Source organism: Mastacembelus armatus, chromosome 3, assembly GCF_900324485.2.
Source record: "Mastacembelus armatus chromosome 3, fMasArm1.2, whole genome shotgun sequence".
In the NCBI taxonomy this organism is placed as follows: domain Eukaryota; kingdom Metazoa; phylum Chordata; class Actinopteri; order Synbranchiformes; family Mastacembelidae; genus Mastacembelus; species Mastacembelus armatus.
In genome coordinates, this window is record NC_046635.1 from 27,006,597 (window position 1) to 27,022,967 (window position 16,371).

General features: G+C 39.1%; 1 protein-coding gene across 2 annotated transcripts in view; it reads left to right on the forward strand.

Moving 5' to 3' along the window:
* adamts17 (ADAM metallopeptidase with thrombospondin type 1 motif, 17) overlaps nt 1-16,371 on the forward strand; it is a 73,433-nt gene that overhangs the window by 46,444 nt on the left and 10,618 nt on the right. The window contains exons 15-19 of one of the 2 annotated variants that reach the window (XM_026294364.1): nt 2,502-2,622; nt 6,850-6,924; nt 10,897-10,977; nt 11,776-11,933; nt 14,493-14,652. In XM_026294364.1, the coding sequence (XP_026150149.1) occupies nt 2,502-2,622; nt 6,850-6,924; nt 10,897-10,977; nt 11,776-11,933; nt 14,493-14,652 (595 nt within the window). The remainder of the gene's footprint in view (nt 1-2,501; nt 2,623-6,849; nt 6,925-10,896; nt 10,978-11,775; nt 11,934-14,492; nt 14,653-16,371) is intronic. The other variant, XM_026294365.1, reaches the window with a different exon arrangement.

Here is a 16,371-nt window from a genome sequence, read left to right on the forward strand (position 1 = left end):
ATTTTCTTCCTCACCTGCCGTGCTTTCAGGCAAGACAAGTTTATTTTGCATAGAATTTCGATGTCATATGCAGAAAAAATCTCAAAGACTTTCACCGTTAGTAAAATAGGAAGAATGCTTTTTATTGATTTAGTTATATCCTGAGTTCTGCATGTTTTGCAAACCACCGCACTTGTAAAGCTCAGCAGCAGAACTGATATGTTATTAGTATTGGCACTGAAAATAACTTGGACCTTATAAATTACTGGACATAAAACACATAAATAGAAAAGTTAAAAACGGGCCAGTATGATCACCTGTGACTTTGTTGTCTCTGAACACCAACCAAACAACAACAGCTGAGCTATATCAAAATATTCCAACCTACACACTGGTTCTGTCATCCCACTCACAGGAAGAAGCAGTGGGAGAGTTGGAAGACAGATATTGTGAACTGCAGACAAAGAGAAGGAAGCAGATACTGAGTATAGAGGGAGAAAGGAGGATTGAGGCATGGATGTTTTTCTAAGTTTGACATGTGAGACTCAGGCATGCTATGAAAACACTGGCAAAGAGAGAAAGAGAAGAAGCTGACAGGAAAAGAGAAAAGAATATATTCAGTGAAGTTTAGAAAATAGGCTTTGTCTGGTTGGAGGAGGAAGTCTGAGTGAAGTAGAGATGGTGCCCATAATGCCCTCTGATTCAGCATGATTCTAATTTCCCCTTGTGCTCTATGTTAGTATGTGTGTGGCTAAAACCCTGGTTTAAATTCCTGGTGTAAAACTGTCTTGTGAGCTTCATGGATCTGGGCTACAGATGTGTTGCTAATTCAAACTACCAATAATATGTGCAGTCACAAACACCCAAACAACACACACACAGAAACACTCCTTCCCAGTTACGTTTATGTTTTTTTTTTATTTGTTTGTTAATTTATAAAGCCATTCATAGTTATGGGCTTTCTACATTAGTGACCTCTTTACCCCATTAGTGGGTTTTCCAATATGGTCATTAAAAAGCTGTAAAAGACTGTTACCAGTGATTGGTTGAATGTAAGTGTCATCATGTCTAAAGTATTAGCAAAACATGCATGGTGTATAAACATGCTCATATAGGTTTAGAGGTAAAATGGGGAATGTGACCGTGTGCATGACAGTGAAGACATTACTTTCTACAAGTGTGTGTTCTGCCTGTTCAGCAGCTCATACAGCTGATAAACTGCTCGTACAGTCTTCATTACTGGCATATTTTGTTGCACGCATGATTGGATTGTGGTTGCTGACTCGACTGCTTCCGCTCAGCTGTTTGTGTGTGCGTGTGTGACATGAACCCAGACCCACCCTGTAAAGAGTGCACATGGAAAAATTAAGTGGAAAACCAAACCAGAAACAACTACTTTTGCCCTTGTTTAAGTTATGGGATGCTTCATGTTACAGGTCGGTAAGTCCCTGCAGCGGTAAATACCAGTTAATTCAAATTTGTTGTTTCATAGAACAGAAGTTATATCCTTCCATCTTTACTTCTCTCATTAGTGAACACTACTGCTGTGCAATTTCTGTTGGCTTTCCTTCATTCAGTGTGAGAGTGGTGATACTTTCTGTGGAACTGGGACTCTGCTAGAGGATTACCTGACTTTTCCTGCCTATTGCGGTCCCCTCTGTGCTGGCACCCTAGTCTCGGGTTTTACTCTTCCCTTCCCTTCTTGACATATTGTTTGCTAAATTTCTACCTTTATGACTTTCCAGGCTGATTTGTTGGTCCAGACCCCTGTTACCCTAGCACCAATCCATATTTTGGATTTGCCCCTTGCCCCCCCCCTTCCACAATCCATGCTTGTTGCATTGCACTTCCCAGCTGGAGGATGCCTCTGCCTGGATCACTGACCCTGCTTGTGGATCTCCCCCATTTGCCCTTTTGTCCTTCAACACACTTCTTTGGATTCCTTACCTGATCTGAAACTGTAACTAGACCTTTGTGCTCACTTGTCGCAACCACCGCCCAGCCTTTACCATGAGTGCTATACTCTCCCTGCCATCTTGCCCATGTGGATCTTGGTACCTCTGAATTCCATGAAATCTGCAACACTAATGCTGGCCTAGATGAGTGTTGCCCCTCTGGGGTTTTGCTAGTTGGGTCTTTCTTGGCCTGTGACACTGTTTTGTGTTACTGAAAAAAGTAGATTGTTTTCACTTCATCAAAAGCGAACTCCTTAAGGTCTAGTAACTCCAGGGTGTGTCCTGTTTTCCCTTACAGTAAGGATTACTGCAGGGGCAAGGAGTTCATTGGTTTCATTTGCCAATTTTTTTCAAAGTAAATTATATCCACACACACACACACACACACACACACACACACACACACACACAAACAAACCCAATGCAATTTTCTTAACAAAGAGGGAAATGCACACAAAGATACATTCCTGCGGGAACATCTTTATACAGACACACATAATGGTGTGCGCTATAAAAGCGACTCATCAGCCTTCTATTTTATTGGTGTTCTTGTTTTCTTGTGCACAGAAAATTGGCTGTGACGGCATAATCGGCTCTTCAGCTAAAGAGGACCGCTGTGGTGTTTGTAATGGAGATGGCCGCTCCTGCAAGATAGTGAGAGGAGATTTCAACCACACCAAAGGAATGGGTGAGTGTGTGTGTGCATGCAGATTTTAGTATTTAATTAGTATACTCGGTGCCTTTACTGATGTATGTAGCTGACATTGGCTTTCTAAAAAAAAAAATAATCAAGTGTCTGGACGGTGGGGAGGAACTACTGAATCTGATCCTTACATGATTTCAAGACACCACCAGCAAGACACCAAAAGGCAGATTAAGACATTATAGGAATATTTGTAAAAACTAGACACTGAAAAGAATCTAAGTAGGTGTTAGCAGAAATGCAAAAGCTACATGTTAAGTTAAAGCTAATAGATCAAGAGGGCCACTCAGAGGCCGAATGTGTGGATCTAGAGTTTCCAAAGGATATGAAGGCAGACCTAGATCAGCAATTCCAGTTGTGGATAAGCATTTAGAAAGTACCTTGACATGCTCAGAGCAAAATATCTACAGAAAGAAAGGGCCTTAGTGTGACAGCCTCTGCAAGGTATCAAGTCCAGCTTAAATGATATGTTACACCATATTCCAGTTTGTCTCCAATTCTAGAAAGGGAAACTGTGAGTTTTTCTCTAACTAATTCTAGCCTGCAGTCTAGCCCCTGGCCTTGGTCACTCAAAATCACACACAGAATGAACAAAAATGAAAATGAACTGTCCCAAAACCTTAACTACTGACCTACTGGAGACTGTGCCAAGGATTTTCAGTGGGATACCTAATCATCTTACAGTCTATAATTAAAAGCTTAAAAGGTTTGCTCATAGCCAGAATGGGACACAGAGGAGCTGGTTTGACAGACTGACTTTATATGCCAGTTAGCTGGCATGTGTGAGATGTATTAATATAGCTGGAAACATTGCATTTTAACCAAGTTTAAAAAAAGGACACAGTCACAGGTTGTCCAGTGCCTAAATATTCTGATTGGTCATGTACAATTTTAGCACTGTGTCACAAAATGTTTCAAGCACAACAATCTGAAATGTTATCTCACCCTCACACAGCACGTTTTCTAACATGCATTTTTTTTCTGAAGAACAATGCAATGAGCAACATTTCTAATTCAAAAGCAGATCTCAATCAAACTCCATATTAGTTGTCTTATTGTCTTTTTCCCAGTTTATTAATTGTTGCCAACATGTTATTTTACACTGATCTGCCACAACATTAAAACCACCTGCCTTAGCATCATCTGATCTGAATATAATCTAAGTCTTTCCATAGTTTTTATTTCTCAAGTGTTCGTTCTTCTTCTTGTACAGTCCCAAATTCCACCATTATCATGCCAGGCACCCTCCCCTCTGCTGCCACTGTTCTGATGGGTCCTAGGAGACCAACTCCATTACACTCTTACCTTCTTCAGTTTTGTCCCAAAGACATGACACATACATACGTATTAAAACAAATATTGCCCCTGTCCTTCAACGGTTCGATCTTTTCTTCCATACCGCATGATCAGTTCTTGCCACATTGCAGTCAATGTGTAAGTCCATATTATCTGGAACCTCCAGGTCTTCAGTTTTTTTCTCTAGAATTAAGCAGCTCTATTTTCAGTGAATCAACATCACTCTCCATCTCGTTCATCTTAAAACTAGGAGCCTTCAACTCTTGAAGAGCGCTGTTGTTTCATTCAGATTACTTCTCTGTCGTTACACATTTTCACGTTTCTCCTCAAAAATATATTTTATTTTATTTTGTACACAGTTTAGCTACCCAGTAATAAATTATTGCATAATTGCATAATAAATTATTCACTTGTGGCCCATAGAATTAAATCTGATCAAATGTGTGTAAAATGTGGGTCTATTGTGTGTCTGTGGTGGACTTTTGTGGCTGTTTTTTTTTAGTAAGCAAATAGGTTTATAGTTTTAACAAGATAATAAAGAGTAAGCACATGCTAAATATTATTTGCACTGTGCACATACATGCAGTCACATTTTGGTATTGATATAGGTGGTTTTTCCAACAAAATTAATATGTGTAAAAAAAAAACAACACAAAAAAAAAATCAACCACAGTATCACTTTGTGCCTCTCACACTACATTAGAAATCCAATGTATTGTATTCACCTGATTCATAGGATACAAACCAGATTCCTCCTTGGGGACAATAAATTGATTAAATTGATTGAAGAACTGAAAATACATACTGAATATGATCAGCTTGTACTCCCTTGCAGTGTCAGTAAACAAAACACAAAGGCCCACTTATAATTGTGCTGTACAGGGTGGGCCATTTATATGGATACACCTTAATAAAATGGGAATGGTTGGTGATATTAACGTCCTGTTTGTGGCACATTAGTATATGTGAGGGGGCAAACTTTTCAAGATGGGTGGTGACCATGGTGGCCATTTGGAAGTCGGCCATCTTGGATCCAACTTTTGTTTTTTCAATAGGAAGAGGGTCATGTGACACATCAAACTTATTGGGAATTTCACAAGAAAAACAATGGTGTGCTTGGTTTTAACGTAACTTTATTCTTTCATGAGTTATTTACAAGTTTCTGACCACTTATAAAATGTGTTCAATGTGCTGCCCATTGTGATGGATTGTCAATGCAACCCTCTTCTCCCACTCTTCACACACTGATAGCAACACCACAGGAGAAATGCCAGCACAGGCTTCCAGTATCCGTATTTTCAGCTGCTGCATATCTCGTATCTTCACACCATAGACAATTGCCTTCAGATGACCCCAAAGATAAAAGTCTAAGGGGGTCAGATCAGAAGACCTTGGGGGCCATTCAACTGGCCCACAACGACCAATCCACTTTTCAGGAAACTGGATTGGTCGTCGTGGGCCAGTTGAATGGCCCCCAAGGTCTCCCGAACACATTTTATAAGTGGTCAGAAACTTGTAAATAACTCATGAAAGAATAAAGTTACGTTAAAACCAAGCACACCATTGTTTTTCTTGTGAAATTCCCAATAAGTTTGATGTGTCACATGACCCTCTTCCTATTGAAAAAACAAAAGTTGGATCCAAGATGGCCGACTTCCAAATGGCCACCATGGTCACCACCCATCTTGAAAAGTTTGCCCCCTCACATATACTAATGTGCCACAAACAGGACGTTAATATCACCAACCATTCCCATTTTATTAAGGTGTATCCATATAAATGGCCCACCCTGTATACAGAACTTGATATTTGACACTTTCAAACAACAACAATAGCCATATTAAACAGCAAGGCTATGGTTATGTAGTAACAGCCCCCCACGGGTAGCACACTGAAGAGCCATTCAGAGTTACTCCCTCAGCTACAATACAGGTACCCAGAGTGTGACTCTCTCAAAGTATCAGAAATGTGCTTCTGATGAGTGCCAAAGCTCCACCAGACTTCCCCTCTCTCCAGCAGAGAAAAAGTCCAACAATTTTTGCTCATGATTGACTAGCGCTGACTACCAGCTCTGCATCTCTGTCTATACCACACTGGGTGATGGTAAGTCAGTCTCCTCTGTGTCCCCTGACGCTCTACATTATACACCACTCCTGCCTCCTACTCCTTGCCCACACTCCTTTGTTGTATTTTTAAATATGCTGGAAGAAAGGCTTCTACCAAAATGTGAGAATATAGTTACCTTTCAAATAAATGAATTTAGGAGTGGGCAACAAGGGAATGGGAGGCAGGTGTGCACCAAAAGGCAGAAAATCTAGAGAGACATAGAGATTGGATTAAAAATGAAAAGTCCATAAGGTAACAGGGCTAGCAAGACATGCAGCAGAGACCGGGGCTGTGACATTGTAGGTACTTTCCAGTCTGCTAATGTAGATGGTGTTTTGGTCTGCGCTAATCTTTCTCAGTCCAAACTTTGTTTCAGTCTTATCCTAAATACAAGTGATATACAGCATGTGTTATGAGCACATATTCATACCAGTCAATAGGGCTGCGCAGTTAATTGCATTTTAATCTCAGTCACAATTCAGTCCTCATTCTCATGTGACGATTCTCTCATGTTTACATTAGCGGGTACACATTGCCTAAAACCCAGCCATTCAATTCAATTACTTTCTACTGCTTCTTCTGCATAAGACACAATTGAATATGATTAAATTAAATGAGTCAATAATCACTTATTACCCAAGGAGCAGTCAGTGTCTATGTCACAACAAACCAATAATAACAGGGTTAATAACAGGATTGGCAGCTTGTATGTATGTGTGTGTGTGTTACTGTGTGCACACAAACACGTGAATACTGGTATGGTCCGCAGGGCATGTGATCTCCCTTCCATTTCCTTGTCTTGTCCTCCAGTCACCACTAGGCAGTGTAAGAGGGTATCTACCTGTGTGATGGCTAAACCCAGAGCTGTTCCCAAGTGTTTCTCATGTAAGATGCATGCACTGTGTGTATGTGTGTGTTTCCTTCACTGCCTGGAGTGTTTTACTGTAGGTAGAATCAGTTATCTGTGGGCTCCTCTGAGGGTGTTGTGTAAAACTTAAAGTTTGATTATGGTTATATAACCAGCTGTTTGACCCCATTACCCCATAACCCAGCTGTGAGGAATGTCAGGGATGCATTCTTTTTTCGAAGCCATTTCCTTGTCCCTGGTGCTCCTGTAAAGTGGTGGAGTAATACTGGAGGGGGAGGAAACAGTTGTCTGCAATAAAATGCCTGCCTTTACAGTCCTGAATTTACATCCTCAACACACATCTGGTTCTGCTGCCAGCTTAGAGGTTTCACATTTAGAGTATCACATAAAACATCATACTTTAACATTTGGCATTTGCTTCATCAAATGTGCTGCTTGTAAACCCATTTGAGCTCATGGTAGTCTGTGTGGAACAATGGGTGGATGGCAAGGGTGGTGGAGGGTTGAGGTTGGTTTATAGGTGTGTGTGTGGTGTGTTTGTTCATTGTGGATACAAGTTGCCCAAACACTCAGAAAAGCTCTGCACAGGATCAGTTTCAGCATGCACTCACAAAATTTTGTGTCATGAACGCAACCTTTTGAAATGCAAATACCACGTCTGCTCATGAAGAGACATTCTTCTTCCTCACCATGAAAGGAAAACTTACAAAAAGGCAAGGTGTAGCTGTAGAGTAACTAGGGCTGCAGCTATTGATTAGTTTCGGAGTTGAGTATTTTGCTGAATATGTCAGCGATTAATCGAGTAATTGGATAAAATAGACTTTTGCATTTTTAAACATTTCCAACATTCCGACATTAGACCTAGGCTATACCCAGTCATCCATATTGACTCGCGACATTACACTACCACAAATACATACGGTCTAACTAGCGCTGCTGAGTTTACTTTAATTAGCAATCATGCTAACATCAAGGTTGATGTTACCAGAGAATGTCGAGTAGTGTTACCTTGTGTCGGCTCCACTGGGTGAGCTTTACAATACACACATTGCACCGTGTTGTCGTCTTTTTAATGTTTGAAATGATCCCAGACTTTGGACATTTTCTGCCTTTTACAGATGGTTTCGCTCTCTGCCATAACTTTTGATACTGAAATGCGTTGCGTGACAGTGATTACAGTCTGTGTGGAACAATGACCCGCAGGCGGAGCAGGTCCGATAACGCCAGTGACAGTAATTAAACGAATACTAGAGGAAAATAATTTGCGAGGATTTTTCAGAATCGAATTCCTCGATTTCCTCGAGGATTCGCTGCAGCTGTAGGAGTAACTGTATTAACTTTTGAGCACTGTACAGAAAGACTCCAACAAACTCACATTATAAATTTAAAATATCTTTTGAGTAACCTGTTACTAAACAAATGCCTATTTATATATCATCAAAATCATGGTTGCAGTCGCAAAACCTATGTAGCTTTATGATGTGGTTAAATTTACTTTCTAAAACTGCCATTTGTAACTATCTGTCCAATATTCACTTCCTTTGCAATATTAACTACAAAGATTTATAGTACCCCAAAACAGGCCCTCTAAAACACAAATATAGGATAATGGAAAAAACAATAAATTCACATACAAAAGTGAAAACCTAAATACTAAGATTATATCTTCACCAATTTATGAAATATGTTTGTATGTTTGTAGAAGTAATATTTTAAAAATGGACTTTAATTTTTTAGACTTTAAAGACTTTTGATATATATATATATATATATATATATATATATATATATATATATATATCAGAACCATAAAGTTTAAATATATTAAGTAGTTTATATTAAAATAAAAATTAATTTTATCAGATAATATTATAGCATGATAGGTTGTCACTAACATTCCTTTGACATTTGTCCTTTTCTTTGTGTCTTGCCCATGGAGGCCACAGTGGATTCTTTACCAGAGCATGATGTAAGCTTGGACATGTCATCTCATGAGGACAGGATAGTGGCAATATCAGTTGGTGTTTCGAGTCATGGTGGAGGATGATAATATTCACATTTACATATTGGCTTACTACAAGTGATTTGCATTTCATTCGTTGGGTTCATTTGGCAAAATTTTTGTTGTTGGCTTGTCAGTGTGTCTGTGTTTGATATCACCCAAAACTGGTTGACTGTCACTGTCCTGTCACATAATGTGTGCTGTGTATTGGTAAGTACAAAGTCATATTGATGTCTTAAACTGTTATGTACTTTTTTATAAATCAATGTTGGGCATGATTGTGTGCAAGAACAAAGCAGCTCATTCAAATCACATTTTGACTTCAGTTATATTTATGTATATATTCTTTTTAAAGAAATAAAGGCAAACATTCAGTAGCATGAAGTTGGTATAGAGTAACTCTGACTTTGACATAGGATGATATAGCTCTCTCAAACTTGCCAACTCATAACCCTAGCAGTGTTAGATCAGAAATCTGACAGCCTGCCATTTATTATTGAGCTTGACTTCCAATATACAGTTTTATGTACAATTGGTAAAAGAAACAAGGACTCTGCCTTAACTGTCATATCCTCAGTCATGGTAGCCTATTACAAATACATCCATAAATCTACTAGAAAAATAAATAAAAGTCATGTGACCACCACTGTGTGGAATTATTTTGGTCTTACCACAGTATAAGGCTGACAGTTCACCTCTAACTAAGGTAGTGTTAGTCTCAAATGACTCACATCAGTAATTTAACATGCCCTTTCCCTGGCTCAGGAAGTAAGACTGGGGTCTACCCTGAGCAGCAAAACTCCAAAAATTTGAGGCAGATTCTGAAACAATGGGACACAAGCAAAAGACTTGGCCACTTTGATATATGCCTCAAAACAGTGTCAGGCGTGTGTGGAAACATGTCAGCATATTGTTTCAAGACTATCACTAACTTCATGATGGATGGACTGGAGTGACTTCTGGGTCAAGAAAGGAGCAAAGAATCAGTTCACGGATTGGGGTGTAATCCAGAAGTTGATCATACATGTTTAAAAATAAATCCACTTTGTTGGCAATACACATTCACACACTCCAGGTTTTCTTTGCCTAGATCTCTGCTGTAAAGGTCTCGCAGCCAATGAAAATGATGGCTAAAACTATAGAAAATGAGACAAAAACACTGAAAAGTAATGTTCATTTAAAAATCAACTGATTTTTATTTGTGTGTGCACTTATGTCTTTCTATAATGTGATGACTGTAGCTTGATCCCAAAACAGTGTAGATGGTAGATACATTGATATTAAGCAAACTGAGCTGCTTTGTATTGAAATAATGCCCAACAACCATATAAGGGGTATGTAGTAAGTGGAGACGGGCTGGTGGCTTCTGTGTGACAGAGATGCTGTCATTAAAAAGTGAAGTACTGTAGTTCAGAAAGAACTCAGCAATTTATACATGGTCTATGAAGGCACTTTGATTGTGTTCAATGTCTAACAGCATCACCAAATCAAAGGTCATTGATAAGATCCACTTTCACTCATGGTTGTTTAAGGAAATCAACACTTATTACTGGGAGGTCATTTTGGATATTGGTGGTGCTGTCAGATGTTCTAACAGTCAATCAAGTGAATTTATTTAATTTAGATTAGCCCAATGTTTGCATTAAGATCTTGCTGCACCACTAACATTAATTTTGTTTTAATTTAAATGATGATTTATCATATAAAAAATGAGCTAAATAAAACATTACAGAGTTTATAGAAACATTTGCCATAAAATGGGCAAAACAATTGTATGATCCTTTAGTACTGTGTTAATAATGTGTAAAAAAAAAACTATAAGAATAATGCACATATAAACGTGGCTATTACTGACTGGATTTAGATTTAAGGAGGTTAAAAAAAGAACATCTCTGATATTGACAGTCACCAGCCTGTCTCTCTTTTCCTGTTCACCTCTGAGTGTCTCTGAATATGTTTTCACCTTGTGTTTCTGTCTGTCTGTTAGGCTACATTGAGGCTGTGGTTATCCCTGCAGGAGCCAGGAGGATCAAAGTTGTGGAGGACAAACCTTCACATAGCTTTCTGGGTAATAATGCACGTTTTACATGGATTACTTAAGAACCTTGGGAATGATCCCTTCTAGCTTCCAGACATGCCTGGAAAAACCAAATATGTCTTTTGAAAATGTAATTGCATTTTTTAAAATATCCTCAAAATGTCCTAGAAATTGTGCTCAAAGCCTTTTTTGATCTATGTGTGTGTAAATAAACCTAATAATAGCTTATCTACATTTTGCACCAGTAACGCTGTAGTAAAATGGGTGACAGAAAGCAAGACTTATGCTAAGCTAATACTTCTTTACTAATTTGTTTCACAGTTCATTTGTCAGTGTGTGGACAAATTGCTATGGGACGGTGAAAGGTAAAAGAGTAAGTAAAAGAGGTTGCTAAACTAAATGAGCTGCGAGAAAGTGACCTTCACCCACTAGTTGTTAGTCTGAAATCAAATTGAAACACAATAATTGTTAATAACTGTATGCACACAATATAACACATGGAAGCAGCCCATGAGATATAATTTAAAAACCTGCATTTAACAGGCATTATTGACAGGAAATACAGTAAGATTTTATGGTGTTGGAAATTCCCTCCCCGCATGCCTTTCTGACACCAGGTAGGGCCGTCTGTGTTCGATTACTTCTGCAAATTTATATTCACACCCACTTCATGGTTTGACTGGCAACCATTTTGCTTTCTTGTTCTCTCATACTTGACATGTTTGAAAATATCCACCTCCCTACGGTTTAGGAAGAATGGGTCGCACATTCCGACATATGAAACCTATGGGTTAAAAGTTACGTCTGACCTCCTGTGTCTTCTCACAGCCCTGAAAGATTCCAGTAAGAGATCCATCAACAGCGACTGGAAGATCGAGCTTCCAGGAGAGTTTGAGCTGGCTGGGACCACAGTGCGCTATGTTCGAAGGGGACTGTGGGAGAAGATGTCTGCCAAGGGACCTACCAAGACCCCCTTACACCTGATGGTAAAGACATCACTCATTCTGTTCTGTGTTATTACTTCTCAGGAGCAGGAGTGAACCCTATATGATTTACTAGCCCCCATCATTGGGCTTATGTAGCTGCATAGCATTACAACGTCTGGGTTAGGTTTAGACATTAAAATGTCTTGGTTAGGTTTAGGCATTAAAATGTCTGGGTTAGGTTTAGGCATTACAATGTCTGGGTTAGGTTTAGGCATTACGTCTGGGTTAGGTTTAGGCATTAAGACGTCTGGGTTAGATTTAGGCATTAAGACGTCTGGGTTAGGTTTAGGCATTAAGACGTCTGGGTTAGGTTTAGGCATTACAACGTCTGGGTTAGGTTTAGGCATTAAAACGTCTGGGTTAGGTTTAGGCATTAAAACGTCTGGGTTAGGTCTAGGCAGTAAAACGTCTGGGTTTGGTCTAGGCATTAAAACGTCTGGGTTAGGTCTAGGCATTAAAACGTCTGGGTTAGGTTAAGCATTACAACGTCTGGGTTAGGTTTAGGCATTAAAACGTCTGGGTTAGGTTTAGGCATTAAAACGTCTGGGTTAGGTTTAGGCATTACAACGTCTGGGTTAGGTTTAGGCATTAAAACGTCTGGGTTAGGTTTAGGCATTAAAACGTCTGGGTTAGGTTAAGCATTGCAACATGTCTGTTAGGTTTAGGCATTAAAACGTCTGGGTTAGGTTAAGCATTACAACGTGTCTGTTAGGTTTAGGCATTAAAACGTCTGGGTTAGGTTAAGCATTGCAACATGTCTGTTAGGTTTAGGCATTAAAACGTCTGGGTTAGGTTAAGCATTACAACGTGTCTGTTAGGTTTAGGCATTAAAACGTCTGGGTTAGGTTAAGCATTGCAACATGTCTGTTAGGTTTAGGCATTAAAACGTCTGGGTTAGGTTAAGCATTACAACGTGTCTGTTAGGTTTAGGCATTACAACGTCTGGGTTAGGTTTAGGCATTAAAACATCTGGGTTAGGTTTAGGCATTACAACGTCTGGGTTAGGTTTAGGCATTACAACGTCTGGGTTAGGTTTAGGCATTAAAACATCTGGGTTAGGTTTAGGCATTAAAACATCTGGGTTAACTTTAGGCATTAAAACGTCTGGGTTAGGTTTAGGCATTACAACATCTGGGTTAGGTTTAGGCATTACAACGTCTGGGTTAGGTTTAGGCATTACAACGTCTGGGTTAGGTTTAGGCATTAAAACGTCTGGGTTAGGTTTAGGCATTACAACGTCTGGGTTAGGTTTAGGCATTAAAACATCTGGGTTAGGTTTAGGCATTAAAACGTCTGGTTTAGGTCTAGGCAGTAAAACGTCTGGGTTTGGTCTAGGCATTAAAACGTCTGGGTTAGGTCTAGGCATTAAAACATCTGGGTTAGGTTAAGCATTACAACGTCTGGGTTAGGTTTAGGCATTAAAACGTCTGGGTTAGGTTTAGGCATTAAAACGTCTGGGTTAGGTTTAGGCATTACAATGTCTGGGTTAGGTTTAGGCATTAAAACGTCTGGGTTAGGTTTAGGCATTAAAACGTCTGGGTTAGGTTTAGGCATTACAACGTCTGGGTTAGGTTTAGGCATTAAAACGTCTGGGTTAGGTTTAGGCATTAAAACGTCTGGGTTAGGTTTAGGCATTAAAACGTCTGGGTTAGGTTAAGCATTGCAACATGTCTGTTAGGTTTAGGCATTAAAACGTCTGGGTTAGGTTAAGCATTACAACGTGTCTGTTAGGTTTAGGCATTAAAACGTCTGGGTTAGGTTTAGGCATTAAAACGTCTGGGTTAGGTTTAGGCATTAAAACGTCTGGGTTAGGTTTAGCATTACAACGTCTGGGTTAGGTTTAGGCATTACAACATCTGGGTTAGGTTTAGGCATTAAAACATCTGGGTTAGGTTTAGGCATTAAAACATCTGGGTTAACTTTAGGCATTAAAACGTCTGGGTTAGGTTTAGGCATTACAACATCTGGGTTAGGTTTAGGCATTACAACGTCTGGGTTAGGTTTAGGCATTACAACGTCTGGGTTAGGTTTAGGCATTAAAACGTCTGGGTTAGGTTTAGGCATTACAACGTCTGGGTTAGGTTTAGGCATTAAAACATCTGGGTTAGGTTTAGGCATTAAAACGTCTGGGTTAGGTTTAGGCATTAAAACGTCTGGGTTAGGTTAAGCATTACAACGTGTCTGTTAGGTTTAGGCATTACAACGTCTGGGTTAGGTTTAGGCAGTGAAGTGGTTTCAGTGCCTGTCCACCCCCACCATATATACATGCACAGTGTATTTGCGACATTGGAGGTTTGAGTCTGCCCGCTGACATTTGTAGCTGTCCTCCCTCTCTGTGACCCACTGGAGAATGCCCCCAAAATAAAAATTCTAAAAAGAAAGTGTGAACAACTGAAACACAGGATTGGATTTACAGTTTAGTAATTTGTTTGTTTGGAAACAAACTGCGGAACAGTCAAAATTAATGATGCAAATAAAGATAAAAGGCAAATAAACTGACTGAAGAGTGGTCTGATATAGACACAGCTTCACTTTGGACACTCTCTGTCATGTTCCCAGGTACTGCTGTTTCATGACCAGAGCTATGGGATCCATTATGAGTACACTGTATCCCTGAACACAACTCAGGACAGGAGCAGTGAGGAGCAGAAGGAACCAGAATATCTCTATATTTGGACACACAGCAGCTGGCAGGATTGTACTGTCCAGTGTGGAGGAGGTAACATACACACACACACTCATGAATTATATTTAAGCTGTTACTTATACATCTTCACATAATATCATGTAAAATACATTCTCTGTGGCATAACAGTAAAATCAAAGCAATAAAAATTGTTCATAGAAGTATTTATTTCTATTTAAATACCTGTGCAAAGGTTTATGCCATATGTTTATGTGTTTTTAGGAAGTTATTTGGGAACCAGATGGGTTCAGAAATCACCAGACACTGTTGGGGAATAATCACTGTGGTTTTATGGCCTTTTTGGTACTAAACAAATTGTGTGTGTTTTTATTTACTAAAGAGTAAGAATCAGGTGGCACCTCTATAGAACATTGTTTTAATAATAAGGGGGTCAGTTATATACTGCTGCTTGCTGGTGTTCCTCCTCCATGTGTGATCTAGGAACAGACCAGGGCTGACATGCAGCCTTGCCTTATATGGAAGGCTTAGCTGCTCTCAACAGGTGTGTTAATGTTGGAAGGTGCCATGAGTGAATCATTTGGTGGTTGTTTGCCAGGTTTAGTGGAATTATTTGTCTGAAAGCAAACAGTATGAGCACAGATGTTTGTGTGAATACATAAGAAGGAGTTGGCTTTAGAACTGTGTAGAGGAGTATAAATATAGATAATTATTGATATATATATATATATAAAGATAATTGAATGATTAGTCTCCTAATTTATATAATTGCATGGAGGGCGGGGCTTAGCATTTATAAGCCACTGGCCACCAAGGCTCGCGAGGGCAGAGTGGTGAGAGAAAGTATGGGGTGGCTGCACACACACAAGAATTGAGAAGCGTTATTTTTTGTTAATTGTGCCTGAAATAGACTCTCTTTTGTTCCTGTTTTATTTTCCCCTTTATTTGTAATGAATATGAACTTTTCCCTCACATTTTTTGAAAATACAGCACCTTTTTTTCTGACTCAAGCCATTGTCTTTTTTTTTTTTAACCTCTGTTTATCTGACAAACACATTTGAAGAATAAGAGGCTTTTTCGACATTGCATTTCTCTTGTTGGGACACCAGAGGAGAATGTGAAAGAAGATGACATGATTACAGTTGAAAAATATGTTTGTTGGTTTTTCAATGCCACATTTAAAGCATTTAAACAAGATAGCTGCTTCACTGGTCCACAAACACCTCACTGGAAAAAACTTATATGAACAGTTTCAGTCTGGTTTCCATCGACTCCACAACACAGAAACAGCCCTGGTAAAAATCACAAATGATCTACTGATTATGGCAGATTATGGACTCATCATCATGCTCACTCTCCTTGACCTCACCACAGCTTTTGATAACAGCTCCCACCACATCCTCCTCCAAAGATTGGTATCAACAATAGCACTCACCTGGTTCACCGCAAACCTCTCTGGCTGTTCAGTTTGTTCAAATACATACACATAGATCAAAATCTAGTCCGACTGTGGTTAGGAGGCTTGCATATTCCCCATTACAAATACCATCTCAGTCTACTTACTACTTCGACCAGTTTTTGATATGTTTGCTCGGATTATTTAATTTATTTTATTTTCTTCTTGTATTTACCTGTGTATGTTTTTAAAATTGTTTTTTTAATCTAATGTGATCTTGAGGGTCTGAAAGGTGCCTATGAATAAAATATACTATTATTAATTAAATATATTAAATATCTCTCTATACAGTATTGTTCAAAATAATAGTACAATGTGAGTAACCAGAATAATCCAGG